The sequence below is a fragment of the Schistocerca nitens genome, chromosome 4, assembly GCF_023898315.1.
Source record: "Schistocerca nitens isolate TAMUIC-IGC-003100 chromosome 4, iqSchNite1.1, whole genome shotgun sequence".
Taxonomy (NCBI): domain Eukaryota; kingdom Metazoa; phylum Arthropoda; class Insecta; order Orthoptera; family Acrididae; genus Schistocerca; species Schistocerca nitens.
Window position 1 is genome coordinate 91,696,483 of NC_064617.1, and position 18,618 is coordinate 91,715,100.

Sequence of the window (18,618 nt, forward strand, 5' to 3'; positions counted from 1 at the left end):
AATCTCGGCGACTTTGGCTAATCATTTTCTTTAAATGAAAGCGTGATTTCTGTTGTCCTCATTATGCGTTTCTTTCACTTATCTTCTGTACTATACTGCAGTAGTTTTTTCTATGTACGGTCGAAGTTTCATCGAGTTGAGTAACTTGCCAGTGACATACCATGCTAAAGTTTCTTTCGGCCTAATGTTTTCTACACTCTGAATCCAGATAGAAAGATACAGGATCAAATACAATGAAGAGCTAAAGAAACTGGCACACCTACCTAACATCGTGAAGGGTCCTCGCTAGCACGCGCAACTGCTCCAACGCGACGTGGCATGGACTGGACTCATGTCTCAAGTAGTGCTGCAGGGAACTAACAACATTAATCCTGCAGGGCTATCCATAAATCCGTAAGAGTACGAAGGTGTGGAGATCTGAATTCTGGACGTGTGGGGTATCGCAATGAGCTGGTGGAATTCCCGAAGCCCGCCCGAATGCACAATGGACATGAATGGATGGAGGTGATCAGACAGCATGCTAGAGTCTACAGCATACTAGAGTCTACATCTGCATCTACATCTACATCCATACTCCGCAAGCCACCTTCGGTGTGTGGCGGAGGGTACCTTGAGGACCTCTATCGGTACTCCCTTCTATTCCAGTCTCGTATTGTTCGTGGAAAGAAAGATTGACTGTATGCCTCTGTGTGGGCTCCTCTCTGATTTCATCCTCATGATCTCTTCGCGAGAAATACGTAGGAGGCAGCAATATACTGCTTGACTCCTCGGTGAAGGTATGTTCTCGAAACTTCAACAAAAGCCTGTACCGAGCCACTGAGCATCTCTCTTGCAGAGTCTTCCACTGGAGTTTATCTATCATCTCCGTCATGCTTTCGCGATTACTAAATGATCCTGTAACGAAGCGAGCTTCTCTCCGTTGGATTTTCTCTATCTCTTCTATCAATCCTATCTGGTACGGATCCCACACTGCTGAGCAGTATTCAAGTAGTGGGCGAACAAGTGTACTGTAACCTAATTCCTCTGTTTTCGGATTGCATTTCCTTAGGAATCTTCCAATGAATCTCAGTCTGGCATCCGCTTTACCGATGATTAATTTTATACGGTCACTCCATTTTAAATCACACGTAATTCCTACTTGCAGATAATTTATGGAATTAATTGCTTCCAGTTGCTGACCTGCTATATTGTAGCTAAATGATAAGAGATCTTTCTTTCTATGTATTCGCAGCACATTACACTTGTCTACATTGAGATTCAATTGCCATTCCCTGCACCATGCGTCACTTCGTTGCAGATCCTCCTGCATTTCAGTACAATTTTCCATTGTTACAACCTTAGTGAACTTCCGATGTTATCCACATGGTCATTTATATATATATATATATATATTGTGAATAGCAACGGTCCAACAACACTCCCCTGCGGCACACCTGAAACCACTCTTACTTCGGAGGACTTCTCTCCACTGAGAATTACATGCTGCGTTCTGTTATCTAGGAACTCTTCAATCCAATCACACAATTGGTCTGATAGTCCATATGCTCTTACTTTGTTCATTAAACGACTGTGTGGAACTGTATCAGACGCCTTGTGGAAGTCAAGAATCTCGACATCTACCTGGGAATCTGTGTCTATGCCCCTCTGAGTCTCGTGGATGAATAGCGCAAGCTGGGTTTGACACGTTCGTCTTTTTCGAAACCCATGCTGATTCCTACAGAGTAGATTTCTAGTCATCATACTCGAACATAATACGTGTTCCAAAATTCTACAACTGATCGGCGTTAGAGATATACGTCTATAGTTCTGTAAATCTGCTCGACATTCCTTCTTGAAAACGGGGATAATCTGTGCCCTTTCCCAATCTTTTGGAACGCTACGCTCTTCCAGACGTATCTAGACGTATCAGGGGTCCCATATCATTCCAGCTACCACGCCCATTACAGAGAGTCTAATAGCTTGAACAGTCCCCTGCTGACATGCAGGGTCCATGGATTCATGAGGTTGTGTCCATACCCGTACACGTCGATCCGCTCGATATAATTTGAAGAGAGACTCGTCCGACCAGGCAACATGTATCCAGTCATCAACAGTCCAGTGTCGGTGTTGGCGGCCCCAGACGAGGCGTAAAGCTTTGTGTCGTGCAGTCATCAAGAGTACACGAGCGGGCCTTCGGCTACGAAAGCCCATCTCGATGGTATTTCGTTGAATGGTTCACATGCCGACACTTGTTGATGACCCAGCGTTGAAATCCGCAGCAATTTGCGGAAGGGTTGCACTTCACTCGTCGTTGGTCCCGTTCTTGCAGGATCTTTTTCCGGCAGCAGCGTTGTCGGAGATTTGATGTTTTACCAGATTCCTGATATTCACGGTACACACGTGAACCGATCATACGGGAAAATCCCCACTTCACCGCTACCTCGGAGATGCTGTGTCCCATCGCTCGTGCGCCGACTGTACCACCACGTTCAAAGTCACTTAAATCTTGATAAATTGCCATTGTACCAGCAGTGACCGATCTAACTGCGCCAGACACTTGGTGAATATAGACGTCGCAGACCGCAGCGCCGTATTGTGCCTGTTTACACTGTATTTGAATACGCATGCCTATATCCGTTTCCTTGGCGCTTCAGTGTAGAACATACCTCGCAGAATCTGGCAACAGATAATGGCCGTGGGAGTCACATTTTATTAGTGGGAACACATTCTTGAAAATAAAGCATTTAAAACATACCGTTTGCAAATGACATGTCCCGTAACATTATCATATTTCGTTTCAGCCTTCTCACATTGTCACTCACAAGCCTTTTCACATAACTTAATGGAAGTCCAAATTGAAAGATTTTATCGACGTGGAGTGATAAGCGTACACCAGACATGTGCTACATACAGCAGACTCACTCGTAAGCATTAGCGTGATTACACGGCGAGTTCGGATATAATAACTTTCCATGAGACAGGAAAGCTTGTTACCACCTGCCATCACGGATTTAGAAAGCATTGCTGCTGAGAAACTCAGTTAATATCCCACTTAGTATGGATGGAGAACAACAGGCAGATTCTATAGTCGTAGATTTCCGGAAAGCGTTTGATACGTTTTCCCACTGCAGGCTGTTGAAGGAAATCCGAGCATACCATATAGGTTGACCAGATACATGAGTAGCTCGAACACTTTTTAAGTAACAGAACCCAATTCGTTGTCATCGACTGCGTGTGTTCATCAGACATATGGGTATCTACAAGGGTGCCACTGGGAAGTGTGGCAGAACAGCGGTCGTAGTGAGTACCAATTTACGGCTGTTTGCTGATGACGCTGTGGCGTGCGGGAATGAGTCATCGTTGAGCGACTGTAGGAGTATACAAAACGATTTAGACAGAATTTCTAGTTGATGTGATGAATGTTAGCTTCCTTTAAAATTAGAAAAACGCAAGTTCATGAGGATGAGTTGGGAAAACAATGCTGTAACATCCGAATACAGCATTAAGAAGATGGTGCTTGACACGGTCACTTCGATTAAATATCTAGGCGTAATGTCGCAGAGTGGTATGAAATAGAACGGGTACGTCACATTAGCAGTAGGGAAGGCAAGTGCTCGACTCCCTTTTGTTGGGAGATATTTGGGCAATATGTAGTTCGTCTTTAAAGGAGACGGTGACCCATTCCTGAATGGTGTTCGAGTGTTTGGGATTCCCAGAGGGTTGGATTAAAGGAAGATGTCGAAGCAATTCCGATGTGTGCTGCTAAATTTGTTACCGATAGGTTCGCTCAGTACGCAAGCACTGTGGAGAACCTTCGTGAACTCAGATCTGAATCTCTGGGAGGAAGACGACGATCTCTTCGCGAGGCACTTCCGGAAATCTGGAGGACCGTCACTTCACGTCGAATGCAGAACGATTCTGGTGCCGCCAACGTCAAATTCGAGTAATGACTACGAAGATAAAGATGCGAGAGGTTAGTCCTCGTATGGAGACAATTGTTTTCCCTCGCTCGGTTTGCGAAAGGAACAGGAAAAGAAATAACTTTTCAAGTACGTGGTACACTCCGCCACGCACCGCACAGTCGCTTTCGGAGTTCGTATGTAGACGAAGGTGTAGATATAGATGTAGATTTCATATCCAGAGGTGTTTCGAAACTACTATATCTTTCGTGAATTCATTGGCAGTTAGCTTGTTAAACTTATCAATTTTTACTCGAAATAAACAGAATTTTTGTGAGTAACTCATTTAATATTATAATACTTCCCCATAGTTATGGGGAACCGTATCATAGTAATATTTTTTCTTTTTTTATTGAGAGGAAACTGAAAATCCCTATTGACACATTTCCATATCTCACCAGAAAGAACTGGTGTTAGAAATCTAGTGCGATAATTCATATCTACAGCTCAGATAAACTTGGAAATCTGCCTAATATTTGAGACACCATGGTTTGTGTTTTGCCAGTGAAAGATTGCCGGCCGTCTGGGTGAGATCGAACTTTCAACAGACGAAAGGTCAAAAGTTGCCTCAACGCTCTCTTCTTTTCTCTCTGGCAGAAAATGTTTTATTGTCGCTACCAGACTATTCCACTTCATAACTTTTACGGCGGTTAGCAATTCATATTAGGTGACAACAGAAGAGAAAGTCTTAAAGACATTTGGCCTCTCTCTTTAGAATTAAGAACTGCATCAAGTAATTATTCAGTTTTACAGCTATTTACGAACCTCGTAACTTGGGACTTATATTGTAATAAGAAATGCCGCTTACAGCGGGGGGAAGCCACATTAAAACTTCTTAAGTGGGCTCAGATGTTCCAATAAACTGAGTTTAGAATCGTCTTCAAGATCAACTGTCGTTTACTAACGGAAAAGAATGCATCTTGACAGAGTCTGCAGTGCCTTTTTACTCACCATGACGTGCTCAGTTAACTTTATTCCATATTTAACGGTTACAATGGCAGTTAAGATTCTCACATCAAAAAAAGAAAAATGTGTATGAAAAGTGAGTGAGTGAGCTCTCCTAGAAACTCTTTACCGTCTGGCGTATTTGCATGGTGAAAAATTTGAAATATGACTACATTAATTATTTGCTGCTGTTGCTATGTAGTATATTAATCTGCGCACATAAATCTCTTGGTTGATTGTCTCATACAGAGAAATAATGAAAGAATAATTTCGTTTCCTTTATATCTTATTCTGCTAACGTAAATTTCCGGAGTCCCAGATATAGTCTCATATGCAACACAAAATAAGTTTTAGTTTGGAATCTTATTTTTGTAATATTATTCAGATAATAATGCCTCTTCTAGCTTACTGTGAGACATATGGCGAACCCCGACAGAAGAACGCGAAATTCAAGGAACCACAGAAAGCAAACTTGTCTCGCTGGCACTGTCTGCGTTTCCGTAAAGAGGAAGCAGCTGAACGTCCAGAGGGAAAAAATTTATCATTGTCTAGTTAGAGATCGCAGAAGACAATATCTTGAAATTAGCTAGCTACACTAAACGCGTAAAAATTGGAACTGAGATACAAAGTTTTTCACTTCTTTTTTGCTACATCCTGCGCTTCCAATGATCCTTCAACCTCGTGACCTTATACTCAGTACAATTATTAAAAGAAAATTCAAAAGTACCTGATTTCGCAGAACGTCTCGGGAGCATTTATCTTCTTAACAGAAGCTTTTCAACCCACAGAACTTACGCTGCAAAAAGAAAGTTATCCCAAACTACCTACATTAGTTTACCTGAAGCTCGAAGAGACATTCTTCTGAAGGTGTTCCACTTTCCAAAGAAATGAGGTAATGTCATCAGTTTGTTATTACTAGAAAAATAACTGAAAGACACGAGGAGTCTAAGGAATGGTGTGACACAATAGGGATCCTGTGATACGGGGAGGTATATTATATCCAGTTATTATAATCTTGAGAACAGTTACAAGGTAAAGAACAAAAAGCCATGTACAAAGAAGGTGTTTCGTAGTGATACGTTTGTTTATACACTGAAGCGCAAAGAAACTGGTATAGGCATAAGCGTTCAAGAACAGAGATATGTAATTATTCAGAATACGGCACTGGGGTCAGGAACGCCTATATAAGACAAAAAGTGTCCTGCGCAGTTGTTAGATCGGTTACTGCTGCTACATTGCCGGTTTATCAAGATTTAAGTGAATTTGAACGTGGTGTTATAGTTCGCGCACTAACGATGGGAAACAGCATCTCCGAAGTAGCGATGAAGTGGGGATTTTCCCGTACAATCATTTCACGAGTGTACCGTGAATATCAGGTATCCGGTAAAACATCAAATCTCCAACATCACTACAGCCGAAAAAACATCCTGCAAGTACGGGACCAACGACGACTGAGGAGAATCGTTCAACGTGGTGCAAGTGCTACCCTTCCGCAAATTGCTGCAGATTTAAACGCTGGACCATCAACAAGTGCTAGAGTGCGAACTATTCAAAGAAACATCATCGATATGTGCTTTGCGAGCGGCAGGCCCACTCGTGTGCACTTAATCACTGCACGACACAAAGGTTTACGCCTCGCCTCGGCCAGTCAACATCGACATTGGACTGTTGATGACTGGAAACATGTTGCCTGGTCGGACGAGTCTTGTTTCAAATTGTACCGAGTTGATGGACGTGTAAGGATGTGAAGACATCATGACTCCATGGACTCTGCATGTGAGCAGGGGACAGTTCTAGCTGGTGGAGGCGTTGTAATGGTGTGGAGCGTATACAGTTGGAGTTATATGGGACCCCTGATACGTCTAGATACGACTCTGACAGTTGACACGTACGGAAGCATGCTGTATGATGACCTGCATCTATTCAGGTCCATTGTGCATTCCGAGGGACTTGGGAAAATCCAGCAGGACAATGCAACGCCCCACACGTCCAGAATTTCTGCAGAGTGTCTCCAGGAACACTCTACTGAATTTAAACACTTCCGCTCTCCACCAGTCTGTCCAGAAATGAACATCATTGAGTATATCTGGGATTCCTCGCAACGTGCTGTTCAGAAGAGATCTCCACTCCCTCGTACTCTTACGGATTCATGGACAGCCCTGCAGGATTCATGGTTGTCAGTTCCCTCCAGCACTACTTCAGACATGAGTCGAGTCCATGCGACGTCGTGTTGCGGCACTTCTGGATGCTCGCAGGGGCCCAACAGACATTAGGCAAGTGTACCAGTTTCTTTGGCTCTTCAGTGTATATCAGTCACCGTTTGAAATTTACGACTTTGAATAGTTTAATAAGAACAAAGAATGTTGGCTCCCAACTTCGAGGATTTGGAACGGACAAGGTATTTTCACGGAGATAATTATGAATTCATAGTACTGACTGATAATTTATAGGGATCAACCAGTAATACTACTTCAGTTATGACACCACGATGTCTAGGAGAATATTTCGATGTACTAATATTAGTATTTTAATTCTTATTAAATTAGACAGGTACACTTTTCAAGAACACGCAGCCTCAGATGCCCAGTCGTTTCATGTTATAGTAAACAACATGATGTAACAGAGGTTGAGTAGTCCTATCCTATAAGTTGAACGTTAATGTAAGGCAATAATAACACATGGTAGAGATAGCAGTGTGCTAGCAGAATGCATCGCGGTAGTTTAAGTATATGTTAGTTTTGCTAAGCAAACACTAAATGTAATTTCTAGTTATTTGTCGGATCAGTTACAGACGAAGCACAGATCTTCATTTATGTAACGGGGACAGCGGATATTATGCGATTTCACTGGGTGCACGGATACCGAAGACACTGAGGACTGTCTAGACAGAAATATTAAAAATCGAAAATCATACAACACGATAGTCACTGCTTGATGTGACCTTGTTGTCTTCCACGGCAAGCTGAACTAGTATAAAGTTCTGTGGGTTGCAGGCAGTGAATTCGCCGAAACGGCGAAATGCTGATGAATGTTCATCCTATCGTCTTCGCGCTATTTCGACGAAAGCACTCGACTGGAAACCTGAGGAGTTTATATTAATTTGCAGCTCAGTGATCTAACGCTATCTCGGACAGTGGAAGCCATAAATCTGCGTAACGTCATGTACATATGGTTGGGGCATAACGAGTAATGAATCTGATGTTGTATGATATAGCGCATGGATTAGATAGAAAAGCAACTGTCGCCGACTTGCTTAGACATCATCGTCCTTGGTGACTTAGACAGGGAATGTCGTTTAGTGGACTCTTAGAAGTGAACAGACAATTGTTGTAAATTGCGTTTGCTATGCACTGTGAAGTTTACCTATGATTGCTTGCACTTGACATTCAGAGCCTCTTTTGTGTTACAGACTTCTTTATTCAAGTAGTCACGAAGACAAGTAAACTTTTTTTAACTCATTTGTGTGACTTCGTTACTAATTTGTTGGTGTGTTGTACAACCTTCTTTCTCCTATCCAGTTACCTGACCCTGAGCATAGCCGTGTAATAGTGGCAGGGAGAAATTGTTTTAGCAGCATACTGCACCAGAAGCCGTTTCACAAACTCACAAACTAGGCCTACTGCAACAACAGAGGCAACTAGGCCTCCAAAGCAGTCGCGACGAGGCCTTTACGAGACTGTCGACGAGGGTTTACAAAAGATAGCATCATACAACCATGCATTCCCATGCTCGCTACGACGTACCACCGCTGTGGAATGCGAATTATAACGTGACATACGAAATATCACATTGTTCGTCATGTTTAGGCTGTATATTGCCCAACTGCTGGGGCTTTACGTCAGCTGATATTTGCTAAACAATCTTCTTACCACGGTTGTGGACTTGTGCGCAAATATTCCGTCTTCTAGAATGCAGTTTCCCGTCAATAAGTCATAATGCCTGAAGGGATGTGAGCAGTCAGTTGCAACACATGGACAACAGTTTATTTGTGTGTTATGTAAGCATTACAGGTGCTCGGAAGACCCAGGAAAATGTCCCTACAGCAAAATACTACAACCGTTGGCCTACTATTCATCCTGTTTACGCAAGAATTCGATAACCGACCAACGCTGGACGACCATTTGGTTCAAATGTCTCAAATGGCTCCGAGCACTATGGGCCTTAACATCTATGGTCATCAGTCCCCTAGAACTGAGAACTACGTAAACCTAACTAACCTAAGGACATCACACAACACCCAGTCATCACGAGGCAGGGAAAATCCCTGACCGCACGATCATTTCTGAGCACCCGTATAAAAGAAATATTTTATGCATGTTTATTATATTTTCCGATATCGACAATGAAATTTGACTCCTGATGGAAAATGCTTATCATAAAACGAGCGCGTACAGGAAATATAAAGCAGAGCCCGCATTTAGAGTGGAACCAATTTTTCGGGTCACACATGTTGCTTGGTGACATTTCTATTAAGTTGTATAGGCTGATAAAGAACATTTTAGGATAAAAAAGCGTAGAAAAACAATTTCAAGCGTCTCGCTTTAATTGTTGACAAAATTCAGTCAGTTAGGTAATAAGAAATTGTTGTCAAACACCAGTATAAACCACGACGGAAGTTCTGGACATGCACTTAAAATTGTGAAATTGAAACTGGACTTGCAGTGTTATTTTGAATTTAAAATTACACATCACAGAAGTGCTTTAACATAGGAATCAGAACTGTACAGGAACGGAAATATTGATAGTGAAAGAAAACTAACACATAAATGGCATTCACAAGGTTGCTAAAGCTCTCAGCAATAAACCTCAAAATGACTTCAAATAAACGTTTCCTTAGAACATTCATAAAACTCAGTAAAATGTTTGCAAATGGAAATACGTTTCTTTGAACGTAGAACATAAAAATGTTAATGAGATCGTACAAGATTGAGTAGTTACGATATTCAGGGCGTTAACCCTTTTAAATATCAGAGTTCATGAGCAGCAATAATTTTGTTGCTGCGACATTTCAATGATATTTACTAGATCTCTTGTGCACAATGAGTGCTCTTAATTAACTGAAATATATACGAGTACATACGTCGCCCTCACGTTTCATGTTGACAGTTGGAAATGAATGCAGCGTGAAAAATTCAGAGAAGTTCGTGGTCACTGCACGTTTAATCTGTAAATCAAGTATTTTATGCCTTTAAATATCGCCGCTGCCTGTTGTTACAGGCCACTAAATTATTTTAAACGACCCATTTAAGGCAAACACTTGATTATGGTAGAAACTCCACAAATGTAGCAATTAATATGAAAACCTCGGCAACTTCTATAACTGGAAAAATTCCAAAGGCGCGTGGCATATGAGGAGCAAACAGCGAGCTAAAAGGCACAATTATAACACAGCGGAACAGTGACCTAAATCTTGGGACGATAATTCTGTTCCAGGCGGCTCCAAAAATACTTCCAGTCCTAATTATCTTGCGCAGTACTTTAAGACCTTGTTGTTGTCAGTTTACTAATTTAAGATGAATAAGTTTTATAACTCTGGTCTCTGTAAAATACAGAAACTTTTGTTCCCTTTTTCTTATACAGACTTTCTTAACAGTTCTCGCTTCATGTCTGCAAAAATTTAGTTCTGGTTTGTCTAGTTTTCTGATATTATTTTAGACCTGAAAATAAGTAAGCGTCTATGTTGTCATTGTATCATCTGAAAGAAAAGACAAGTAACTAGTATTCTGCAAATACTGAACTTATATGCTGACTAACATCGATCGTCGATATGCCGCTCAGTTGGTTATGTAAGCGATCTTTTTATTCTGGCGTTAATCAAATCGAACTGTAGAGTCAACCCTACACCAAGTAAGAAAGGCCATGTTTAGTGTGCAGCAAGTAAGATTAATTACAGTGAAATTTGTAAATGTGACGTGCAATCGACTGGAAAGCAGTACTACGTGCATCTAGTTACTACAGAAGGACCAATGGACACATGACGAGAATGTAACAATGAAAACCACTGACTATGCCTCGCGTGCCTATACGAAACATGTGCAGTTAAAAACAATATAAACATTCTGTAGCAAAAGGCGGAATTGTTCTCATCTATCTGATAAACATAAATATGATTAAAATTGTTCTGAAATTTCGTTTCTTCGTATTATTTCATACACTCAGTAAGAATATCTTTTTTGGATGGGAAAAAAAAACTTTCTAGGCTGTTCAACAGGCTTATGGACTCCGCATTGGCTTTGTTAAGCTCTCTTCTTCTAGTTCCGTAAAAGATAATTCTGATACGTTCAATGTCTGTACTTAGAACGTACTGTGAGACTAAAGTCGTGATTTTTTTCCCTTGTCTCTATTTCTGATCCTGAAAGGGTGGCTCACTGAAAGCTCTCATTATTGGTCTTCTGTTTCATATTATTTACTGATTTTTATTTGTACTATGACAATGTTCCTCATTAATTCTAAATTAACTCTTGAACATTTTTTTCAAGTTTCGCAGATTTTACTGGTTAAGCCTCATCCGTAGCCGAGGACTATAACGCGTTCCATTGCTGAGGCATCCAGTTCGAGTCCTGGTGGAGAAAGAAATTTTCACTATCGTTGTTTGGCTAGCAAGAGAAGGTGATGTGGTGGCGTTAAGTTCCTGATCACCAGACGTATCGCCAATGTCTTGGTTTAAATTACAAGCCTCCCCATTGAGTTCCAGTGCCTGAAACCGTGTGACAATTTTGGCTGTGTTCCCATCCGTCTGTTGAGAACTTTAACCACGGCGATCGGCTTGGTGCTATTTAAAAAGACTGGGCCAAAGAATAGGGGATGCAACAGAACACACAACGATAGGGGAGTACCGGCTTTGTAGCAGGAAAAAGAGAGGACAAAAGCTCCGGAATTATACAATAACTTTCAGTTTGTAATAGAAAATGCTCCGGATTTATAGTACAACTTTCACTTTGTAATAGAAAATACATTTATCAGAAATCATTACAGGAGGATATAAATTTGAAAAAGTTTTGGGGCACAGGAAGATACCAGCCATGCTAAATCTAAGTGAAACAGAGAATCCGGTATTAGATAGGGGAATGTAAGTCGCATTCAGGATCAGGTATTGATTCCACAGTAAGTAATGATGAAGAAAAGGCTGAAGTCAATCGTGAGACAGGATCATTGAGTAAGCAATTTGGATACCGATATACTGAGAAATGATGGTATAGTTTCGAAGTTTTCTGAGGCTGTACGTAATGCAAACACGAATATTAATTTAGACAATTTAGACGCAGCGGAATGGACATCTTTAAAAAAAGGGCAACCACAGAAGTTAGACAATTGTAGGTAGATGGAAGATAACTGCGAAGAAACAGTGGGTTAGGAAGGGAATAGTTAAACTGATCAATGAAAGAAGGCAGTACGAAAATTTCCAGGAATAGACGGTAATGCAAGTCAGAAAGGTAAAAACAAAAGGGAAAAGCAGAGAGCCTAAAACGATACAGCTTCAGAAAAATGTGGAGAAATGGAAAGTTAAATGGTCGTCAGATGGACAAATTCATTTTATATAAGTCAAAACAGCCCTCGGTGAAATTAAAATTGAAGGCGTCATAATTACGAGTGCAAAAGGAATTTCGGCTGATAACAACAGAGAGGACAACTGAAAGGTCGAAATAGTGCACTGAAGGCGCCTACGAGAGCGAGGAATTTGCTGACGCCATACAAGAAACACAGTGCGTCGGATTGAAATACGTGGTAGGTGCAATATTAATTAGAGCTGGACTAGCAAGAAGTGAGACATAACGTTCCTCTGGAATTTCTGAAGTAATTTGGAATGTGGCAAACTAAGAACTACTGAAGTTGGTGTGTACAGCATATGAAACTGTAGACATATCATCAGATTTTTGAAAAAAAATGTCATTCCACAATCTCAAAGATAGTTACGGCAGACGGATGCGATATTTACAGCATAATAAGCTTAACAGTTTTTAGAACAAAATTGCTGACAATAACAGAGAAATGGAAAATAAAATTGAGGATTTGATAGAAGACCTGTTTGGATTAGGAAATATAGAGACACCAGAAAGAGAGTTCTGATGTTTCGCTAGATAATGGAAGCAAGACTTAAGAAAAATTAGGAGAGCATGATTGGATTTGTCGACTTGAGTACATCACTCTACAACGTAAAAAGACGTAAGATGACTGAAATGGAAGTAAAAGAAGTGTAACCCATTACTAAAAGCGGATGAATACAGTATGAACAGCAATGAAGAGAGAATGATAAAAATGGAAGTGCAAGAAGAAAGGATCAAAACGTTTGCAGACAGGGATGTAATTTTTGACCCACTTGTCAGTGTCTGCAGTGACGAAGCAACGACAGAATTAAAATAAAGGTACAACTCAGGATGAAAGGATATCACTGGTGGTATTTACTGATGACATTGTTCTCCCCATTGAAAATGAAGAAAAATTGAAGGGACTATTTTATGGACTCAACAGTCTAACGAAGAACACGGACTAAAAATAAACCAAAGAAATAAGAAAGAAATTATGAAGATCACATATGAAATAAGCGATAAATTTAACCTCAGAATAGAATACCACGAAGTAGGTGAAGTGAAGAACGCCTGGTAGCTTGGAACCAAACTTACACATGAAAGACGAAAGCGGGAAGTTATGAGATATTGTGCTATGGAAGGTTGTTGAAAATTAATGCGAACCGATAAGGCAATAAATTATGATAATCTGCAAAGAAAGGTCGAGGAAGGGACACTTGCAAATCGCTGACTAGAAGAAGAGACAGGATAACAGGACAGGTGTTAAGATATCAGGTAATAACTTCCAAAATATTAGAGGGAACAGTAAAGGGTCAAAACTGCAGCGGAGGCCGAGATTGGAATATGAGCAACAAACAATTAAGGACATTGGGTGCCGGTGCCACACGAACATGAGGAGGTAGGCAATGGAGACGATGTCGTGGAGGGTCGCATCAAACCAGGCAAATGACTGATGAGACAAAAATAAAAAGCAAAAGAAAATAAAAAAGACCTCAAGCACTGGGCTTCAACCTCTCCCGTTTTCGTCATCGTCGTACAACACTCACACTGTATTACACTACGCTCACATGCATTTCAATTACCTAGACATACCAGATACACGTGAGACATTCGTTCACCTCAAGGAAACCCGCTGCTGTATGGATACAAGAAAACTCTTTCCGACTATGAGGTTAGTTGTAGACACAAAGTTCGGTGTCGCATGGTGTAAGATCAGCGTGACTAGCGCCAAATTAGCCCCACACACGATGCAGTTCAAGGAACGGGAAAAGACAGTGTGTGCCAATCAGCGAGCTGTTAGGTTGCGCTGTGGCGTTGTTCTTCATTATAACATGATCCGCAGACAACTTTTGGATGACTTTACACTGCGAAGAATCATCAGGAAACTGAAAGTAGGTTGAAATGTGACGAGAGAAACACCAGGCGTTTGGCATTGCTCACAACATTGTGCCGCGTGGATGGACAGCGTTCCGAAACAACAGGCACAGTTGCCCGAAGGAAGGGGTGGTCGACCGCGATCAACTACAGTATCAGATGACCAATACGTAGTCCAGCAAGCAAGAAGGGACCCACGGCAAATATCGGCCGCAATTGCGACCACGTTTAACAGTTCAAAGTACCCAATCTCGCGGCACACACTGGCATTGGGACTGTATGGGTGTGGGCCTTCTGCCTTTTCCGTTGAAAACCACATATTTTCAGAATCGTTTACGATGTTGTCAAAAGCATAGGGACTAGCCCAATGACAGTGACTCAGTGTATTCAGAGGATGAGAGCAGATTCATTCTGGGTGATGATTCTGGCCCAATGACAGTGAGGTCAAGTGAACTTATCGGATGAGAGCAGGTTCATTCTGAGTAATGACTGTGGACGTACCCTCTTGTGGCAAGAGGTATGAACACGGAACGTGCCGAAGATCATTGTCGATCATGATCGTTTCGGTGGATCAGGTGTCCTGGTGTGGCCAGGCGTGATGTTACAAGAACGATCACATGTGAAGGTCCTTCTCACTGTTTTCTTCAGCTGCAAGGGGATACTGCGTCGTGAGTTCCTGCCTTATGGTCGTACGTCATAGGAAATACTAGCTGGAAGTTCTGTTCCGTCTCTAGTGACCTCGATGTCGACGGGATATTAAACCCAATCTTGCTTCCTTCCTTCTTTCCTTTCAGAATTGTAACAAACCCACTCGTGGAAATTGCATCACTATAATGATGGCGCTTACACCTCAGTCTTTGTTCGTGATCTTTTGGAAAAAACCAAAACAGCTAACTGCCACAGTATTCGCCGCACAGGGCCCCCTGCGACTTCTTTCGATTCCCGAGGCGGAAGAGAACCATTCAAAGACGCTGTTTTGCCGCCACTGATGAGATAAGAAAAGAACATAAAGAAAAAGAAGTTCCAAAAGTGCTTTCAAGATTGGAAAAAGCTCTAGCACAAGTGCTTTGTGTCTGAGGGGGCTACTCTAAAGGGGACGAAATTGATGTTGATGAATAAAAAAAATATTCTTTAAGAAAAACAAAAATTCTCGTTTCTGTTTGATCACATCATATGATTACGCTCGAAACTAGCAGGAATTCACTTCTCATGGTCGGTGTTCACAGTCATGTAGAATTTCTTGAAGGACATCGTATTCGCCGTTGACTGTAGAAATTATTTATTTCACTTTTGCGCTTTCGACCTTTGGCCCATTTTCAGGTGATACTGCAAAAGATTTTGCTTCAGCACACGTCAAATATAAAAATCCTTCGATATGCACAAATACCATAGCCAAAACAGGCCTTGCCACATTAGATATACAGTAACATCAGACAAGCGTGAAGCTCTGTACGTCTTGAATAGGTATAAAATACGTGTAATGTTACTATCGACGTAAATCGTTACATATCGATGTTCCAGCTATAGTGTCCCTTTTGAAATATTCAAGCCGATATATTTGAAGTAAATAATAAAAGGACTCTGAATAATATTATATGGACATAAACGAAAAATTAATTATGAAAATGTATTAAATTAGCTTCAAAGAAAGACTATATCGATTGCAATGTAATGAACAGAAATTATTTATATTAGATGAGATCGTAGTGTATAACGTTCTCGAAACTAACATTATTACCTTTGTTATTACATATAAGAGAAAAAAGATATTTAAAATCACTTCGAGTCAGATACTTTCTTCTGCGGTATGTAAGGTACGCTTGCTATTTATTGTAAAGCGGTAGCTTTTGTTCTATTTGCTCTCGTACATAGCGAATAATTAAAGTGTGTATTCTGTGCGTAGTGGAAATATATTTACAAAAAGTGAGTGCATTGTGTTACTTAAAGAACCCATGCCAACAATTCTTCCTGAATTAATGATCGCAAGAAGTTATACAGCATTTTTTCAGTCTCTGCGAAGCGAGCAGCGGTGAACTTTGACTGGCAACAATTGGCTGCCACTACGCGGCGTATTTAAATTTATTTTGTTGTGTAACATATCACCACAGCCGGAGCAGAAAGAATGACTTCAAGTTATTCAATTAACTAAAGTGGAGAGCTTCACTAATTTTATTTCGTCAAAAAATGCATACTTTCAAAGATACGACTTATTCTAGGTCAGTGAACTTAGGCTGTATTACATTTCGCCGAAAGCATTTGAAACAATTTGTAGGGAGCCTGGCGCTCATTTGAAACATAATTTAATATTTATCTTTGGCCACCTATATATATATATATATATATATATATATATATATATATATATATATATATATATATATACGAGGGCGGTTCAGAAAGTAACCTCCGATTGGTCACAGTGCGGGTTGTGGGGGGAGTAGCGACGCCATCTGTGCGTTCACGCACTCAACAGGTCAGTCGGCATGTATATATTAAAATATTTTTATTTAACTTGGTGTATTTTTTAAATCAACCAGAGGTTACTTTCTGAACGGCCCTCGTATATATAATCCCTTTCTTGTGTTTCCCTTAATAATAATAATAATAATAATAATTAATAACCACAGAAAGGAAGGGATAATATACAGCACACTGTTCACATGTAAATTAAGGCCGTCGGTGCAAAAATACATTCATAATTTACGAGCGCTTTGAGAATCACAAATGTGCAGATTTCGCCCTTACCGTAGTCGCTGTCTTCAGACACGTCGGAGCCGCTGTCGGATGACGCGGCGGTCACGTGACCCTCGTCTGCCGGCAGCCGGTCGTAGCCCTGTTTGGCACCGTTACCTGCAACACACGTCTCCTTGTTAGCTCCTGTCGCCGTAGCTGCCACGACTAGCTATCTAACGTCCCCACCTGTCAGTGCACACTACTCGCACACTGTTGTGTATTTAACGGTAGTAATAAAAGTAGTTCCGTAGGTTTATTCATTCGTGGATCACTGCAACAAGGACAATGGACAAGGTCGTGGTATCAGAATTTAAGAACGAAAAACTTAATTCATACATAAATAGGCGTTCAGGATGATGTCTAGTGTCCGGATCCGCACGTAAGATCTGACCAGTGACGTAACGCAAAGATGCTGTAGAGAGGCAATACTTGCATAAATATTTGAAACATATTACATGGGAAGGCGAAGTGATACTGCGGCAATAGCGGGAACTAGCATGGTCACCTGACTTGGTACAGTCACACTCCGATTAAAATAGTGCGCTACGTAGCAGTGCAGGCATAGGAGGAGAGCGCCAGAAATATCTTCGAGGGCAGGCGCGGCGGCTTGTGGTAACGTGATCAGATTCGTTGACGATGAGAAGCAGAAGGTATTTATTGTGTCGGCAGAAAAAGTGGGAATGAGCGTTAGGCATAATTAGCCGGGAGGCCCTTTACGTGGGAGCACCGGCCGCCTTGGTGTAGGTCTTATTACATTCGACGCCACATTGAGCGACCTGCGCGCCGGATGGAGATGAAATTATGATTAAGACAACAAAACACCCAGTCCCTGAGCGGAGAAAATCCCCGACCCAGCCGGGAATCGAACCCGGGCCCCTTAGGACAGCAGATCGTCACGCTGACCATTCAGCTATCGGGCCGGACGTGTCGGCAGAGAAGCCGACGAAACATGCTGCCGAAATGATAATGGTGAGCCGAACAGAATGGAACTCAAGTTTCTACGCCAAAGAAGGCGAAGCGATGTGCTCACAATAAGTATTCCAGTGGCGATAAAGCTAAACGAATTATCCGGCAGCAATTTATACACTGTTACGATCATATAAACAAATACCAACTTTGCGAAAACTAGACATCTTCTGTCACACAGAACTAAAATTCATGTCTAGCAAGGAAAGTCTTAGAAAAGTTTTCTGTTCAAGCGATTTAGTTTTTAAAACTAGAGAGCCAAACCCAGGGTGTTAGGAGAGAAAGAGAGGGCATAGTTGTAAAAAGAGGATATACTACGTTAGGTTTTTCAGAAGAAACGAAGGCAAAGGAATCACAGCGGTCACTGGTTTACTTAGATGAAACATACAAGGGTTGCACAGAAAGTAAGGCACCTCAGTTTTTCTTCTCGGCCGAAAACGATGCTAGGAATGCGAAACGGTACAAGACCCCTGAGTGAGCGTCCCAAGTTACCGTCACTTACGACGTATAGCGTAGCTGCAGGACAGTTACGAAACGTCGTCTGTAGGCGATGTACGTTACGAGCAACATGCCGTCGTTGAATTTCTTAAAAAAATGCTTCATATGGCTCTGAGCGCTATGGGACTTAACTTCTG

At 41.4% G+C, this 18,618-nt stretch overlaps 1 protein-coding gene across 1 annotated transcript in view; it reads right to left on the reverse strand.

The window, feature by feature from the left end:
• Positions 1–17,968, reverse strand: part of LOC126252132 (uncharacterized) — a 331,944-nt gene extending 313,976 nt beyond the window's left edge. Inside the window, exons 1-2 of the mRNA XM_049952997.1 lie at positions 17,962–17,968; positions 17,030–17,134 (exon numbers count right to left, since the gene is read on the reverse strand). Of these exons, the coding sequence (XP_049808954.1) occupies positions 17,030–17,134; positions 17,962–17,968 (112 nt within the window). The remainder of the gene's footprint in view (positions 1–17,029; positions 17,135–17,961) is intronic.
• Positions 17,969–18,618: the final 650 nt, after the last annotated feature.